The 17,779-nt window shown below is 46.5% G+C and overlaps 1 protein-coding gene across 11 annotated transcripts in view; it reads left to right on the top strand.

The window, feature by feature from the left end:
- The window catches only part of ADARB1 (adenosine deaminase RNA specific B1), a 138,700-nt gene that overhangs the window by 97,614 nt on the left and 23,307 nt on the right, over positions 1–17,779 (top strand). For 8 of the 11 annotated variants that reach the window (XM_017888759.1, XM_017888761.1, XM_017888753.1 and 5 more), the window contains 7 exons: positions 1,304–2,238; positions 5,925–6,039; positions 8,140–8,308; positions 8,923–9,071; positions 10,033–10,152; positions 10,481–10,649; positions 15,719–15,900. In XM_017888759.1, coding sequence (XP_017744248.1) covers positions 1,304–2,238; positions 5,925–6,039; positions 8,140–8,308; positions 8,923–9,071; positions 10,033–10,152; positions 10,481–10,649; positions 15,719–15,900 — 1,839 coding nt within the window. The remainder of the gene's footprint in view (positions 1–1,303; positions 2,239–5,924; positions 6,040–8,139; positions 8,309–8,922; positions 9,072–10,032; positions 10,153–10,480; positions 10,650–15,718; positions 15,901–17,779) is intronic. The other 3 variants (XM_017888760.1, XM_017888763.1, XM_017888754.1) reach the window with 1 other exon arrangement.

Here is a 17,779-nt window from a genome sequence, read left to right as displayed (position 1 = left end):
TTTTACTCTAATTTTAAAATAAAAAATTAGGGCCAAGCACGCTGGCTCATGCCTGTAATCCCAACACTTTGGGAGGCCAAGGCGGGTGGATCACCTGAGGTTAGGAGTTCAAGACCAGCCTGGCCAACATGATGAAACCCCATCTCTACTAAAAATACAAAAATCAGCCGGGCATGGCGGTGCACACTTGTAGTCCCAGCTACTCAGGAGGCTGAGGCAGGAGAATCACTTGAACCTGGGAGGTGGAGGTTGCAGTGAGCTGAGATCACGCCACTGCACTCCAGCCTCGCCAATAGACTGAGAGTCTGTCTCAAAAATAAACAAACAAATAAATAAATAAAATTTTAAAATTATGTTTATTTTGCCATGTAATTTTAGAATTCTAAAATGATCTGTATTAATTTGAAATCTAAAATACCTTTAAAAGTTAGGATAAACAAATTTTTCTGGAAATTCATCAAATAATTGTTTTAAAAAAGACAAAATCACCAGAAAGTGTATTTATGAAGTTAGGAAGTTGTAGCCTGCCTACAGCTTCAGTTTTGTGTCTTGTTCTTACACACTTTCTATCATGGAGTGGTATTAAGGATTCAGACTTAATCAGCCCCCATATATAATGTTCTCATTTTAAAATAGATACTAGAAATAAAACCATACCCTCCAAACACAACAACTAAAAGCCATAATACTTTACACAATTACATAAGCAGCTTTTAAAGATTGGTTCATAAACTAAATCAAATAATTGCATTTATTGATTGAATATTTTAAATCTGAAAACTAATTATCTGTGGATGCAAGTTTTAAAATAGTTTTCTGAGAGACACTGCAATTTAAATCCCATAGATAGCATGAGGGTAAACAATAGTGAAAGGAAAATGCTAAAGTAAATATACATTTATCCATATATTGATATTAAATTGTCATTTCATTATAAAGACCTTATTAATATGTAAGGTCTTTCTGGATTAATGTATCCCACATTTTGATAAGGTTGAAAAAGTCCAGATACTTCAGAATATTCTCAGAAAAAAAAATTACTTAAAGATTTTAAAGCAAAAGCAGTTGGTGACACTGAATAGAAATGGTATTAGTCACTGAGCAAAGTGTCAAATTACTTGTTTAGTTGAGGCTGATAGTTCTTTAACTAAATGTCTAACTCTTCATGTATACATCAAGGAATAAAATTTATAAGCACACATCACTTAACCAGTTACAAAGAGAGCTAAAGGAATCTATAAATTTTGCATTTACAAGATCCTGCAACGAAGGCATTGTAAGTTACTCTTTCTGGGCACCACAGGTTCCAGCAGCACTGATGTGAAGGAAAACCGCAATCTGGACAACGTGTCCCCCAAGGATGGCAGCACACCTGGGCCTGGCGAGGGCTCTCAGCTCTCCAATGGGGGTGGTGGTGGCCCCGGCAGAAAGCGGTCCCTGGAGGAGGGCAGCAATGGCCACTCCAAGTACCGCCTGAAGAAAAGGAGGAAAACACCAGGGCCCGTCCTACCCAAGAACGCCCTGATGCAGCTGAATGAGATCAAGCCTGGTTTGCAGTACACGCTCCTGTCCCAGACTGGGCCCGTGCATGCGCCTTTGTTTGTCATGTCTGTGGAGGTGAATGGCCAGGTTTTTGAGGGCTCTGGTCCCACAAAGAAAAAGGCCAAACTCCATGCTGCTGAGAAGGCCTTGAGATCTTTCGTTCAGTTTCCTAATGCCTCTGAGGCCCACCTGGCCATGGGGAGGACCCTCTCTGTCAACACGGACTTCACATCTGACCAGGCTGACTTCCCTGACACGCTCTTCAATGGTTTTGAAACTCCTGACAAGGCGGAGCCTCCCTTTTACGTGGGTTCCAACGGGGATGACTCCTTCAGTTCCAGCGGGGACCTCAGCTTGTCGGCCTCCCCAGTGCCTGCCAGCCTAGCCCAGCCTCCTCTCCCTGTCTTACCACCATTCCCACCCCCGAGTGGGAAGAATCCCGTGATGATCTTGAACGAACTGCGCCCAGGACTCAAGTATGACTTCCTCTCTGAGAGTGGGGAGAGTCATGCCAAGAGCTTCGTCATGTCTGTGGTCGTGGATGGTCAGTTCTTTGAAGGCTCGGGGAGAAACAAGAAGCTTGCCAAGGCCCGGGCTGCACAGTCTGCCCTGGCCACCATTTTTAACTTGCACTTGGATCAGACGCCATCTCGCCAGCCTATTCCCAGTGAGGGTCTTCAGCTGCATTTACCGCAGGTGAGGAACGGTGCTGCTGCTTTAAAACACAGGGTCATTGCTCTTGGTAATGCTTCTAGACAACATTTTAGTTTCAGGATTACTATTGACTTTCCCCCTTGACATCACTCTGTCCCCATCAGGAGGAGTTACTGGTAAGTCTGGCTGCTGGGGCAGCCTTTCCTTGATTTCCATGGCCATGTGGCCACTGAGAAGCCGTCTGCATCCTAGTGCATGCTGGGTCTGTCGCAGTGCAAGGCAGGGACACCTGAGGCCCCGTCCACCAGGGCAGTGTTTACAACACTATCCATAACTCCCTTCCCATTAGGCAACCCACCCCGCCCCAACCGATGACCCTCATCCCACAGCAAGCCTTTAGTAGGAGAGAGGGAAGAAGAGCCCAGTCTTTGAAACCTTGCCCCCAGTTCAGCACCATTTTCCTTCAAAGGTCTCATCCAGGAATCTCACATTCAAGATAAGTAACATCAACCCGTCAGCAGCTGAAAACCCAAGTCTGAATCAGGATGGCAGCCTCTGGGCTCCCACATGACTGGCTGGTGGCTGTTCGCTGTCCCTCAGCCAAGGAGCCACTCGAAGCAGAGAATGAGGCAGCACAGCAGTGAGCACCTATCAGAGGGCAGGGAGAGAGGGGCCTCCAACAACTGTTCTAGGGCCTGCCAGTTGCCTGGGAGTCTCTACTTTGAATTTCCTACATAGGCTTTATGAGGACTTCCCCGCTTGCCCAGGCTGGAGGTGGGCAGCCATCTTCCATTTGACCTTCCCCTCCCTCCCCCAGCCTAGTGAAATCAGGATGAAGGAAGGGGAAGTTCCAGGGTGGGCTCAGATTGGCTTACATGAAAGAGAAAAAGTAAAGGAGAAAATCGCCTTTAGTTCTCATCTCTAAATCCTAAAACTCTGATTATGTGTTGCTTCTTTTCTTGGAAATCCAAAATTCTTCTGGTCTATTGCAAAAATTATTCTTTTGACCCTCTATTCATTTATTCCTTTGTATCAGAGTCGTCTTCACTTCGAAGATAGCATGTATACTGCCCTTGACCAGAAGACTTGAAGGTGACTTGTATTCCCCTGGAAGAATCCAAGTGTCTTATAGTTTCCTTTTTGCTGTTGTCTACAATTAGAATAACCTCTGTGCAGTTGTAGTCTGAGATGACCAGGAGTTCTGTTTTAAAGGAAGGAAATGTATTTTATTTTGCCTAAAGGAACCAAATACGACATCAGTATAAAACAATATATTCAAGGTATTTCATTGATTTTTTTAACAAACCAAATACTTGCTTCCCTTATTAACTTCTCATCAACATTGTTCATAAGGATTATTAGTCCATTTGTACTTTAACAAATCAGTGGTGCTAGATCCCATGTGATTTTTTATTTTTCAGAGTTACTCTTTGCTAAAATATTAAAGCCTAAGTTCAAAATATTGTCTGATGTGACTTGTCTTCCCTTAATATTGACAGAGTGACATATAAAACCATTGAAATGACATCAAATGCCGTGGATCCCAGATGTCTGAGCCTTTAGTATGTAGGCTGGGAGCACCTTAGGCGGACGCAAATAGAAGCCCCAGTATAGACGTCAGCCCTGCCTCCCTGGCTTGGCGGTGTGCCTTCAGTGACTTCTGTGTGGAGCAGGACCAGAGCCCCTGGCATGGGAAGGCTGGAGGGGCATCTGTTGGTCTCCAGCCTGGGGAGGGGTGGAGGTGGGCAGGGCCATCTCAGCCCCCTGATGCCATGTTCCTCTGGGCTCTGTAGGTACTGAACACCAGGCTCTAGGCCTCATGTCCAGAACCACTAGGGCATGAGGGGATGGAGCTCCACTTCTAGTCTCTGCCAGAGGACCCTGCCACCTTGTGTCTTCAGAGCCCCCAGGGTAGCCCAGGAATGTGACATGTGTTCCTTGTAGGACCCAGGTGGCCCTCTCAGAACCCATCCTTTGGGCTTTGTTGCTGGGTTCTATTGTCTTCTGACAGGAAATTTCAAAATGTGCATTCTAGGGTGGGTAGAAAACCCTCACTCTTTTTCTAGAGTAATCCTTGAAGGACGTAGGTCAGACATCCCTGCGTGTCATTGCAGGTAAATGGTGCTGCCTGGGACTGTGTGGCATGGGTTTAACTCTTAAGAGCATGTTTCTTTTGTTCTTATATCTGTCCTCCAAATTAAGAGGGAAGTCCTTCATTAACCATGCAGGGTGAGACCAGTCATCCCCTCAAGGGGAGGGGCTGAGCCCTGGCCATGCGCCTCGGATGCTCACCAGCATCAGCCCCAGCACCAGACCTTCCTCTCAAGGCTCTCGGAGCTCACTCTGAAGTTAGATTTCTTCGCCTCTCTTTGAAAATTTGGAGATTTGCCTATTCTTATATGAAATGGAAACTTTTATTTCCTCTGGCTTATCCCTAATCTTCTTACGACTTTTTCTCTCTCTCAGTTCGAGTGAATCACCCTTTCCCTCTGGCGCCCTGGCCAATTCGAATGTGTTACCCCTTCCCTCTGGCACCCTGGCCTCGTCCTGTGTTTCTGTCACAGACTCAGTTCCCTGCATCCGCTCACCCCTGCATTGCGGATGCCGCTGCCTGCGGGTGCATGGATCCCTGCCACCAAAGCCATTCTCCACATGACTTGTCTTGAACACTGTCCTATGGGGCTCACTGATATTTGCTGGTGCAATGATAAGAGGAAAACATCCTGACAACTATCTTTTCTATTCATTTCGGAAATATTTTATTAAGGACCAACCTGGGGATGCTGGGTTTTCCTAGTGGTTATTTGATTTTCCAGACAAGTGTGAAATTGGTGGGACAAGAGTTGAAACTGGCTCTTAATACCGACTTCCCAGCAGACATCATTTCCCAAAATGCCATGGGCTCATTATATCCCAGATAAATCATAAACCATAAGACCACGTCCAAAATGCAACAAATATATCTGTTCTCAGAAGCACCTTAAAACAGGTGTCTGTCTTGACCTGAACATATACCTGTTCAGGTGTTCCGGACATCTAAGCGCTTTCCCTCCCTGTGCTGTCCTCTGGTACATGATTCTGTCGTGCCATCTGGGCGAGTGAGCGCAGACAGAGCACGTTTGTGTGGAGAGGCTGGAGTGACTGAGAACCTCTCGGTGGCGCCTTTGAGGGAGGTGCTGTGCGCAGCCTGTGGCTTCTTTCCCTGGACCACATCTCCAAGCTGCTCCTTTCTCTTGCCTGTGATTTTGCACATCACCCTGGGCTCTGCTCCCGGCTGTGTGTGACCTGGAGCTGACTGAGCCACACCGTGTGTGCACGTGAAAGAGGGCAAAGGGGGTGGAAGGGCCATACTAGGTGGGTGTAGGTGTGGGCAGGTGGCCCTAGGCAGGCAGTTTTCCTCTGTTTGCCTCGGTTTCCTCCTGAGGGCTGGGCTGGCCTGCGGTGAGGATTGGAGGGATGCTCGTGTGTGGTGCCCACACTCCACACTGGCCCCATGCGGGTGGCGAAGGACTCAGCCAGAGCCTGGCAGGATCCTGGGGTGTCTATTTCCAAGGAATGTTCTGGAAGAAACATACACACATACTTGTTTGTCAGATTTACCTGTGTGGTTTTCCAGATGAGAAGCAGCCTGTATCACTCCATAAGGGAGAGTGCATATAGCATTCAGAGAGTGAGCCCTGCTCCCAGCTGCACTTGGCCCCTAACCTGCATCTGTGCTTCCCACACAGGTTTTAGCTGACGCTGTCTCACGCCTGGTCCTGGGTAAGTTCGGTGACCTGACCGACAACTTCTCCTCCCCTCACGCTCGCAGAAAAGTGCTGGCTGGAGTCGTCATGACAACAGGTAACCATCTTGGTGTTGTGTGTAACCCTGCCTGTTTTCATGTCTGACAAGTGTGAAATGTTCTCAGTTGACAGAAACCACTGTGTCATACCAGCGGGAGATGGTTGCTTCCTTTCTTCTTCAAAATGTCTGCCATATGCAAGTTTAGGAACTGCACTTACAAGCTTTTTCCCCCAAATGTTCATCTTTTTAACCTAAGTTTGTTGTATTTGAAGAAAGCATACTATTTGATTCCTGTCATCTTCGTCCTGTGAATGGCCTCAATCTGCTCTGGAAGATGGCAGGGGGCTTACTAATTCTGGTTTTATTTGAAAGTAGGGCCTATCTGTTGTATCAGTTAATGTTAACGATGCCAGACAAGTTTCTGTGTGACTTCTTTTGAGGAGGGAGAAAGCTCTAGCAAGAGTAGAAAATCTGTGGGGGAAAAAAAATGGTAGAATGGTAGAAGAAACCCTGTTAAATTAGTCTAGAAGTTTCCAGTAGCAAAAGGAACCCCCGAATCCTCTTCCCACATCCCGGGAGTAAGAACACGCGGCAGTATGTCTCTGTGGGTAGCTCAAAGGAAGCCACATCCTTGACCAGGGCCTGGCTCCCCAGGGTGGAGCAAGACTCAGGGAGAGGACCCCCGTCATGTGGGGCCACCTCTGTGCCCAGCATCTGCTCAGCCCAGCCTAGACAGCCAGATGCAGGAAGCAGGCCCTAGAGGTAAGGGAGGAAGCTGGGGACGTTTTCTCTGTCTACATCTATCAGCCCAGGAGAAACACCCCAGTTCTTGGTATGTGCCTTTCTTGTCCTTTCCCCCTGAGGGGTCACCTCTATCAGACTCTGCAGCCCTCTTCACTGACCCACCTCTTGCTGCCCTAGGAAACCTGGCTGTTCTGCTCATGACTTGTTTCCTTGCTGTGCCGTGTCTGGGGAGGAGGAAGTACTCAAACAGCAGCTTCTTTCTAATGTTTTGTACCTGTATTTTCTCCCCCTTTACCTCTCTCCTTACTGCTATCTTTTACATTAATCAAAGGTGAACACCACAACTACTGAATAGAGTAGTTCCCTAGGTAAGACTCCCTGCCTCTTCCAGCAGCCTGGGTGAGTGAGCTGGTCGTGTTCTTTCATCGTTTTTGTTGTTGTTGTTGTTGTTGTTGTTTTTTAACCACCTTAGAAGAGGCTGATCACCTTCTGAGAACATTTTACGTCTTAGTGTGTATTTCACCGAGACCACTTGCTCAGAGCCATAGATGCTGGAGCACTTGGCACCCCAGACAGCTGGTTCAGGGGCTCCTGCTGGTTGAGTGGCCTTGGGCAGGTTAGGAGGTCTCTGTGCCTCAGTTCCCTCATCTATACAGTGGAGATGTTAAGTAGCATGAGCCTCAGAGGACATCGTGGGAATGCAGTGAGGACAATTTACCTAAAAGACCTGGTGCATACCTGCCACATGGTGTGCACACTGTTGGTTCAGCTGTAGTGAATGCGAGTCTCCCAGCAGGTAACTTCCAGGGTTCCGGCATCACACCTCTGGTCAGCGGTTTATCTCACAAAGTTGAGACAGAGTGATATGTTTATGGGAGATCACCACTGCTTGTGATTTCACTCCCAGTATGGTTACATGGTGACAGTTTACTAATGAAAACATCGCAAGTTAATTCTGTTTTCCTTCTTATTCCTCTGGGTGCTGTTGACCCCTCCTTCCTATCCTCTTTAGTACTTGGATATTTGATGTCAAGATTAATTACCAGACCAGTGAGTCTACCTTTCCATAGTGTTGCCCAGCTGTGTTCTAGTTGTGGGCATTCAAGAAAAGATGCTATTGCATACCAGAGGAAATTACTTCCTTGAGTTCAGTGTCTATGCACTAAGCAGTGAGGATGGCTGGCTTTCCAGAAATGTCACAAAGTGAGTCCTCAATAGGAAGTTGTTTGCAGTATATACATTTGCCCACTTAAAAAAATAGGTGATAAGAATATGCATGAAGATGAGCTTGAAAAGTCTGTTGGCCACTGAAAAGTTAAGTCACTGAGAATAAGGGTCAGACTTTAGGAGCACAGTTAGGCAAACATTACTGTGAATTACAGAAAATAGTATCTCTCTTTTTTTTTTTTTCAGGCACAGATGTTAAAGATGCCAAGGTGATAAGTGTTTCTACAGGAACAAAATGTATTAATGGTGAATACATGAGTGATCGCGGCCTTGCATTAAATGACTGCCATGCAGAAATAATATCTCGGAGATCCTTGCTCAGATTTCTTTATACACAACTTGAGCTTTACTTAAAGTAAGTTTAGTAAACAAATAAGGACAGGAAGCTATTAAAATATTCTTCTATTAGAAAACTATTGCAAAACCTTTCATTGTTTCTGTAATCATGGAAAATCTCTCAAAATAATAACTTTAGTAACAATAAGGCTGGATCCCATTCTCCCACAATGCTCAACAAACATATGCACACATACATACAATAACATGACATGGTCATAAATTTCAAGTCTGTGTTTAAGACCATGTGATTTTGTTGTATGCAGTATAAATAGAAGTTCCCAAAATGCCAGGTAAAGATGGTAAGTTTTATTCTAGTCACTATTTCTAGAAAGAGCTAGTCTTGTGTCCAAACTCCTTTTCTTTACAATGCCATTTTTTGTATGTGCTCTTTCTGTTCTGAAGTCATAAACTGGAAGAAGGAAAAGTTACTCACATTCTGATGACATATCCATTATTGAGTGGACAAGAACTGTATTAATTACCCTAAACATGTAAAATAAATATTCCAGTTCAAACTTATCTTTCCCCTGTTGAAAATACTAGCCTCTGAAAATTATTTTAAACTATGATAGACTAAAATTTAACTATATATAGCTTTAAATGTTACTTTTGCAACTTTTTTCCTTTCAGTAACAAAGATGATCAAAAAAGATCCATCTTTCAGAAATCAGAGCGAGGAGGGTTTAGGCTGAAGGATAATGTCCAGTTTCATCTGTACATCAGCACCTCTCCCTGTGGAGATGCCAGAATCTTCTCACCACATGAACCAATCCTGGAAGGTATGAGACGAGATTCTTCAATAAGCCAGTTTCTCAAGAAAATGTATCTGTGTGAAGTAACAGATAAAAGAACTAACCTATTTTAAATCCCTTTTCCTTTTTTCTCTTTTTAATTTTAGACTTGGATGTGGATCTGATAAGAGTCTCTATAAAAGCATGGACTTTTTTTCTTTCCAATTAATAACTTAATTAGAAAACTTTAATGAATGAAAAATGCTGATTGTAATTAACCAAGTAATTAGAATGGAGCGAGAGTATTGGATTAAAATTGTATCTGTATTTAGATTTGGGTAATAAATATCTCTATATCAGAGGTATATGTGATCCTCCATATTTCTGAGGAATTCTAATTTGCTAAATGTGTAATTAAAGTATTTATTTGCCTGATATTTCAGCAGCAGATAGACACTAATGAAAAGTGAAACCGCTATTGTGATCATATTTTTTTCCATCCTTCTTTATATTTGAGGTTAGCACTTTTGTTTTTTAGTGTTTCATATCCACATCCCTTCTCCCAAGCTCTTAGGCATTGTTTATTCCAAATGGAACGTTTTATTACATTACTTTCCTTGATTATAAAAGCAACAGGCATACTCACTGTGGAATATTGCTAAATATTTTTAAAATATAAGAAGGAACGTTAAAATCACCCATATTCCTGTAACCCAGAAATACTCACTATGGGTGTTTTACCATACTTTCCATGGGTTTATTTCTGCATCTGTCTAGATTTATGTTGGAAATTTTAAAAATATAGAGGAAAAAAACATAGCAAACACCCAAGTATCCATCACCCAGAATTAGCAAATGTTAGTATTTTGTCCTATAGAAATAAATCATTTCAGTTAAAGTGAAAACCCCATTTCCCCAACTCCCTTGGAGACCACTTTTGTGAATTTTGTTTGTGTTATGTCCTTCCTACTCAATTTCATGTAATTGTTTGTTTTTTTTTTTGAGACAGGGTCTCGCTCTGTCACCCAGGCTGGAGTGCAGTGGTGCAATCATGGCTCACTGCAGCCTCGACCTCCTGGGCTCTTAAGCGATCCTTCCACCTCAACCTTCCAAGGAGCTGGGATCACAGGCATGTACCACTATACCTGGCTAATTTTTGTATTTTTTGTAGAGATGGGGTTTCACCGTGTTGCCCAGGCTGGTCTTAAACTCCTGGGCTCAAGCGATCCACCTGCCTCAGCCTCCCAAAGTGCTGAGATTACAGGTGTGAGCCATCATACTCAGCGTCTTAGTTTCACATACTTATTTGGTATGTGTATTTTGTATGTATGGCATAAACGTGCATTTATATGCACAAACTATATTTTAAATTTATAAGCTATTGTTAGATGTGCTTTTCAGTAAATCAAATAGATGGTTTACTACCTGTGGAGTTTTAACTCTTTTTTCTCTCTTAGAACCAGCAGATAGACACCCAAATCGTAAAGCAAGAGGACAGCTACGGACCAAAATAGAGTCTGGTGAGGGGACGATTCCAGTGCGCTCCAATGCGAGCATCCAAACGTGGGACGGGGTGCTGCAAGGAGAGCGGCTGCTCACCATGTCCTGCAGTGACAAGATTGCACGGTAAGGGGCAAGGGCTCCCTGTGGCCACCTCCCTGCACACAACAGGCTGTCTGTGCAGAGAAGCAGCCCGCCATACACTATCCACAAAGCACATGCCAGGCCAGTTAAGGACCTCAGTACGCAGAGCAGTGCCTGGCAGTGTTTCTGGTCTCAAGCAGGGTTCTTCAATAAGGCACAGAAAACCCAAATTATAAAGAAAAGTGAATAAATTTGACTAAGCTAAAATTTCAAGACTTATTTACTATAACCCACATATTTGGAAAAGAAAAGCCACATATTGGGAAGAGATTTCTGATGTCTCATGTGACCAACAAAGGATTTGACTTGGTTATAAGCTGATTCCTGCACCTGCAAAGCACAAAGCTGTGCATTTGGAGGATCCTTGCTGGGGTGTGGGGATGTCACACACATAAATGTAGAAGTCGGGGCTCATGGACCTGAACCCTTAAGATCCAAGCCTTTTATTATATAGTAACTAGACTTTACCTCAAGGAAGAAACAAGCACAAGCTGATAGAACCTAGGACAAGGGATATTCTTAGAAGAGACGGCATGGGGGGCCAAGAAATAGCAAATGGCCAGAAAAGTTGCCCAGAAAGAGCCCTGGTGGGCCAGTTGGCTGCAGCTGTGTCCCTGCTCTGGGAGAGTGGAGAGTGGGGAGCAGCCACCTTGGAGGGCTAGGTGGATGGGGCTGGGTGAGGCTGACCTGTTTCCCTTATGGAGGGCCCAGGGCCACGGTAGGCTGGGGGTGGGGTGGGAGCCATGGCACTGCCACTGGAGGTCACCAGGGTGTCCGTCCCACTGGCAGGCAGTTTGGCGGTGAACGCAGCCCCAGAGAGTTGTCCGCAGGACCATGGGGTGAGAGGCTCCCATGGGGTTGGCCACCCCTCGGTGATTATGTTGGCACGGGAGCCATGGGAAGGAACGAGAGTCTTGGTTCAGATGACCTCGGCCTGTGTCCTCAGCTGCACAGAGCTGTGGGAACAAACAAGATCATCCAAAGGAGGACCAGCAGCCTGTCTGTTCAGAGTCGGCTACGGCAAGGGGGCCGGACCACTGTGATGGGCAGACTCAAAGGCAGGCACAGGAAGGGGGATGGCTTTATTGTAGGGAAAAAGGGAGGCTTTGGGTATGTTCTGATAGAGGTAGAGGAAGCCAAGATGGGCTCTGCAGAAGGTGGCCTCCCGTGCAGCTGTTTGAGGAACCCAGGGGCATCTCTGGCTGGTCCTGGGTTGGAAGCAGGAAGGGGTGGGTGTGGGGCAACCACTAGGAAGCTGTAGTCCTTCCCTCAAAGCCTGGCTGCGGAGGCTGTGGTTTGGGTCAGAGTAGTTCTCCTGCCCTGTGTGGTCTGGCCGACGCCTGTCTGCAGCTCAGCCTCTCAGGTCAGGCCCTTTGCTGGATCAGGGGACAGATCAGATGATAGCACTCTGGACTCTTTTCCTAAAGAAATGGCACAAGAGGCCGGGCGCGGTGGCTCAAGCCTGTAATCCCAGCACTTTGGGAGGCCGAGACGGGCGGATCACGAGGTCAGGAGATCAAGACCATCCTGGCTAACACGGTGAAACCCCGTCTCTACTAAAAATGCAGAGAACTAGCCGGGCGAGGTGGTGGGCGCCTGTGGTCCCAGCTGCTCCGGAGGCTGAGGCAGGAGAATGGCGTGAACCCGGGAGGCGGAGCTTGCAGTGAGCTGAGATCGTGCCACTGCACTCCAGCTCGGGCGACAGAGCAAGACTCCATCTCAAAAAAAAAAAAGAAATGGCACAAGGAAAATGAAAGATGAGTAAGGCCAGGCACAGATGCCTAGACCCGGGCGCAGTGAGCCTGAGGCCATGCTATGAGAGTGGGGACACCTGTAGGTTCCTCGGGTGTCAGCCAGACACTTCACGGCACGCTGTGAGTGGACACCTCCCGTGGGGTCCGCAGGACAGGTGGCTGTGGACGTGTAGTGGGTATCTCTAGGAGATGTCCTGCCCGCAGTCTTTGCAGAGCTTTACTTGTTTTACTTGCATGGACGCTGACTGTGCCTGACACCCTCTCACTGGCGCTAGGCGATTTCATCCTGATGACGTGTGTCCCAGCTGTCCTTTGTGAGGTGCATTGGTGGGAGCTGGTGCCACACCATTTCCCACCCAGGGCCTCTGCAGAGCTGTAGACACACTCCTGGAATTCTCTTACAAAGCATGTGTTCAGAATTAAGGACTCCTAACAAATGTAGGTTTCTGCAGGATCACTGCTTTCAAGTTTGTCCCGAAGACTGAATTCAGCTTAAACATGCTCTAAGTGCATAGAGGCTTCTAATCTAGAGAAGAAATAGGCTTGTGTTTCTTAGAGGCATTGAATCACTTCATGCTTTTTCTGTAAGTTCGGGAAACCTGCATTTTCATTTCCGTTTTGGAAGGTGGAAAGAACGTGTCATAGGAATTGGAGGATATGTCCATTCGACACATTTATTGATCTTGTGTGTGTGCCAGGTACATATTGTGAGTGCTGGGATAGGTCAGTAAAGAAAGCCGACAGAAACCTCTTCCTGTGCTGAGGTAGGATGAGGCGGATAGCCCGACATGGACCTGTAAATTACATGGAGGTCAGAATGGGGGTGGAAGCCTTGGGTGGCAGGGAAGGGAGGCCTCAGGCAGCAGGTAAGCAAAAGGCTTGAGTGGCTGGGAAGGGAGGCCTCCCTCAGAAGGGCTTTTGTACAGGGACCTAAAGTGGGGGCAGATATGGCCGCCTCTGGGATCGGTGTTCCAGCTGATGGACCTATGGACAGAAGCTTTGGGCAAGCAGCAAGGAGGTCCCTGAGGGTGGCCAGAAGCTTGGGGACAGGTACAGGGTGAGAGGTGACAGGGCTGGGGGATCTGGCTGGAAGGACTGCCGGCATTTTCTTGGGAGCCAGTAGACTGTTTTGTGCCAAGGAATGGCCTGCGCTGGCCCACGTGTTCACAGGGGTCAAGAGGAGAGGGCTTGGGGCAGGCGTCAGGTTCCCCTTAGGAGAGGGTGCCGTGACACAGACAGGGTGGCGTGACTTGACCCAGCCTAGCAGTAGCAGTGGCCGAAAGTCAGGTCCTAGATCTCTTCTAAAAGTGGATCCCAGGAGATCTGCTGACGACTGTTATGACAGGGATGAGCAGGGCGAGGGTGACCCCAGAGTGGGGACTGAGCAGCTGGAGTTCGGCGCTGGAGCAGATCCAGAATGAGGCTTAGACAGGTGAGGTTGGCGGCTGTTTGTCCTGTGCTGCCTCACCCACTTGTCAGCTCTGCCCCGCTAGGCTCTTGAGGGGGCGTGCAGTGGCCCTGAGACTTCAGGCCTCCAAATACAACTGTGGGCATTGTCAGGCAGAGACTGTGCCGTGGAGTGAGTGAGGACGGGGGGATATATGAAGGCTGGTTCCAGCCTGGGCATCAGCCTCCTCCAATCTCAAGTCCTGCCACATCCACAGATCTAAGCCCGAATGTTTCTCATCTGTCCAGGCCTCCCTGTCTGCACACTGCCCAGTCGACCCTCATTTCCGACCTGTACTGCTGAGCATCTTCCCCCGCAGCAGCGTGTGCCACACTGCCAACACCACTTCGTGAAATGCACATTCGCCAGCCCCTCCCCCGAGACACTTCTATGAAATTAGATTGAGCCACTGCCTTTCCAGAAGTCCTCCAGAGGCCTCTTTCTGCCATCTGAATACCGCCCCATCCCTCATCAGGCTCCTAGCTGCTCAGGGGCCCCTGCCCTGCCCCTCTGTCCTGGCTGCCCTTACTGCTGTCCTGCGTCCCCTGCCCCCTAGGTTGGGACATGCCTTCCTCCCTCGGCCTCACAGCGCCCTCCTTTGGGGCTGAGCTTCAGGGTCACCCCAGGAGCATTCCTTGAAGTCAATACACCCCTTTTTCTTTTTCACAGAACCCTGCCCTTTCTCCCAAATTGATTTTACCTCAATTTACGGTTCTTTGTCTTTTCATTGCATTATTGTTTAGCTCCTAGGCTGTGTCTCCCCCCAGTACCTCACACCATGTGTATATAGCGCCCAGCAAAGGATGCTCTGGACACAGCAACTCCCAGGCTGAGCAGAGCATGCTGTTTGCGGGGCTCAGAAAGAGAGAACAGGCATATTGTGAAGGCATGTGTGTGCTGGAGCTGATAACGAATACCTAAGTTGCTATTGGCATGCATAGTTGGTGTCATGCATGTCAGCCGCACACATGCAGCTGCTGTAAACCCCACACCCTCTCTCCCTGTGCATTCAGTGCCATTGTCACTTGCAGAGAACAGGAAATAAGCAGTTGAATGTTTTGAAGGGCTCCTTGAAGAGCTATCATTTTTATAAGAGGTATAGTGGTCCCCACTTCTCCGCAGATGTGTCTCAAGACCCCCAGTAGACTCCTGAAACTGTAGACAGGACTGAACCCTGTATGTGCTAGTATTTTTCCTGTAAGTACATTCCTATGTAAAGTTTAACTTTTAATTAGACACAGTAAGAGATTAACAACAGTCACTAATAATAAAATAAGAGCGACTTGAGCGCAAGCACTGTGATGCTGCGACCATCTATCTGGTCACCAAGGCAACTGCTAACGGGCCAGCGGCATCTGCAGCGTGGATGGTTCACACCCCGGGCTGGACGGCGCACGATTTCATCACACTCCTCAGAACAGCATCCAATTTAAAGTCTGGAAGTGTTTATTTCTGGAATTTTTCATTTAGTATCTTCAGATCATGCTTAACAGTGGGTAACTGAAACCTCTGAAAGTGAAACCTCAGATAAGGGGACCTGCTATAATGAAATAAATATGTAATTTCCTTTCTGATATTTCCCACAGCTTTCTCACAAGAAACACACATGGCTCATTGATTATGGGAAGCGTAATGGTAAAGAAAATCGCAGCATAAAATAACTTTTAAGTAGATTTTTGTCTTTGTGATCATAAGCTGCTAAATCAGTCTATTACTTTTGTTGCGCTCCTTCGTCAGTTGGTTGGGATCCTGCAGAATTGTCAGTGCATCCCTGTAACCGCTCAGGCTTGGGCTGGCCCGCGTCGGCACTGAGTCCGAGCTCCCTGAAGACTGCTTTCTTCTCCCTCCAGCTGGAACGTGGTGGGCATCCAGGGATCTCTGCTCAGCATTTTCGTGGAGCCCATTTATTTCTCGAGCATCATCCTGGGCAGCCTCTACCATGGGGACCACCTTTCCAGGGCCATGTACCAGCGGATCTCCAACATAGAGGACCTGCCACCTCTCTACACCCTCAACAAGCCTTTGCTCAGTGGCAAGTATCTCTGGAGTGTGCTGCTTTAATCTCTGTCTTGATTTTGTAATGTTTTCATCCTCACGAATGAAAAAACACCACCTGAGCTGCGCTGTGGCTATCAGAAGAACATGAGAGTCCTTCTAAAGGGACCCAAGGTGATGTTTCTGGGTCTCTCCGGGCCTTGTCTCTAGGGCCTTTCAAGTGAGTCCCTCTGCGAGATTAATCTCCTTTACCGATCACAAACCTAGCCGTTCATAGAGGAATTGATGGGCTCACACCTGTCATCCCAACACTTTGGGAGGCCAAGGCTAGTGGATTGCTTGAGCCCAGAATTTCAAGACCAGCCTGGGAAACATGGCAAAAGCCTATCTCTACAAAAATACAAAAAAATCAGCCAGATGAGGTGGGGCACGCCTATGGTCCCAGCTACTTGGGAGGCTGGGGTGGGAGGATCACCTGAGCCCAGGAGGTCAAGGTTGCAGTGAGCCAAGATTGTACCACTGCACTCCAGCCTGGGCAACAGAGTGAGATCCTGTCTTAGAAAAAAAAAAGAAAGAAAGAAATGAAAAATGAAAAGAATGAAATTATGACTGGACTGGGCAGCTGTCTCTTTTCCTCTCAGTCAGGCAGTGTGTTCATTCCTGTCTCAGCAGTAGAGACTTACAGACACTGAAAATTATGTCAGCATTGGCTTTCCCAGACTAACCCTGAGCCAGGTCTCCTGGACGTTTACGCTGTCTTGGAGCCACCAGGGTGTCCACAGTGATGAGCTGCCTAGAGCCTGCCCTGGGCTCCCTGGAGAGGCCCTGCTGGCTCCGAGAGGTGGTGACAGGAGTAACCAGGGGCGCCAATGGCAGGCAGAGGTTGTCTCCCTGGTGTCTGCACTACCCTCGATGCCCTTCATTGCTGGTTTTCTTTTTTCTTTTTTTAGAATTTCAGTGGCTAACAGTAAAGTGAACAGGAACTTTTGAATTCAAAGGTCCTAACTTCTAAGCTCACCTTTATTTAAAAGGACACAGTTAAGGTATTTTTATCTTTTTAAATGTATAATTTTACTACTTTTTTAAAAGCTCAAAACTAAAACCATAATCCTAACCTGAAACACATTTATTTTGCGGGGTGTGTGTGTGTGTGTGACGTTTATTTTGGGGGGTGTGTGCGTGTGTGTGTGCTGCCTTGTTTTCTAGTGCTTGGCTACTAGCACGCCTTTTATTTGAGAAAAAGCAGTGTGGAATTTTATTTGAAAGCATGCCTGTCAGAGCACATGAAGGAGGCAGGGATGGGGAAAAACAGTTGTCTTGAATTAAATTTACAGCTCCCTAACTTAACCATTGTGTTTTAAGAAAAACGAAATAGACAGATCAAACCTGATGGTAGGTAAGTTGAAATTGTAGCACCAATCAATGTCTTTTGAAGTATTTTGTTGTGTGTTGGTGTGTGAATTTCTCATGATTCCAGAAATTTCCCTCTTGGTTCTCTATCTTCTGTAGTTGAGGGAAGAGTGCTTTAATTTTAGCTGTCCCTCATCTTTTATATGCATAGATACTTAAAACATTGCATGTGGAATATGGGAGCCATAGGTGATACTCAAAAATAGTTGTTAATTAGGGCCTCGTTGAATAGTGCTGTCTAAGCAATATCTCATCCATAACTAAAATCTGCAAAGGCAGAATCATTTTGCTAAAGAAATTTTCTAAGATATTGAAAGTGGAGCTCATTTATAAAAGCCAGTGTATTTTTATCATATTTCACTTATGTGAAAAGCATTTATATCTGTTAAAAGACCTTGAAAAATAGTGTCTGCAAGATAGAGACTTCGGAGTTACTGATGCTACTGTTTATCCTTTCCTCCTCAATATCTTCTCTAATTTTTTTTTTTTTTTTTTTTTTTTTTTTT

The sequence above is a fragment of the Rhinopithecus bieti genome, unplaced genomic scaffold, assembly GCF_001698545.2.
Source record: "Rhinopithecus bieti isolate Rb0 unplaced genomic scaffold, ASM169854v2 scaffold_18153, whole genome shotgun sequence".
NCBI classification, from domain to species: Eukaryota; Metazoa; Chordata; class Mammalia; order Primates; family Cercopithecidae; genus Rhinopithecus; species Rhinopithecus bieti.
This window is presented reverse-complemented; position numbering and strand designations above follow the sequence as displayed.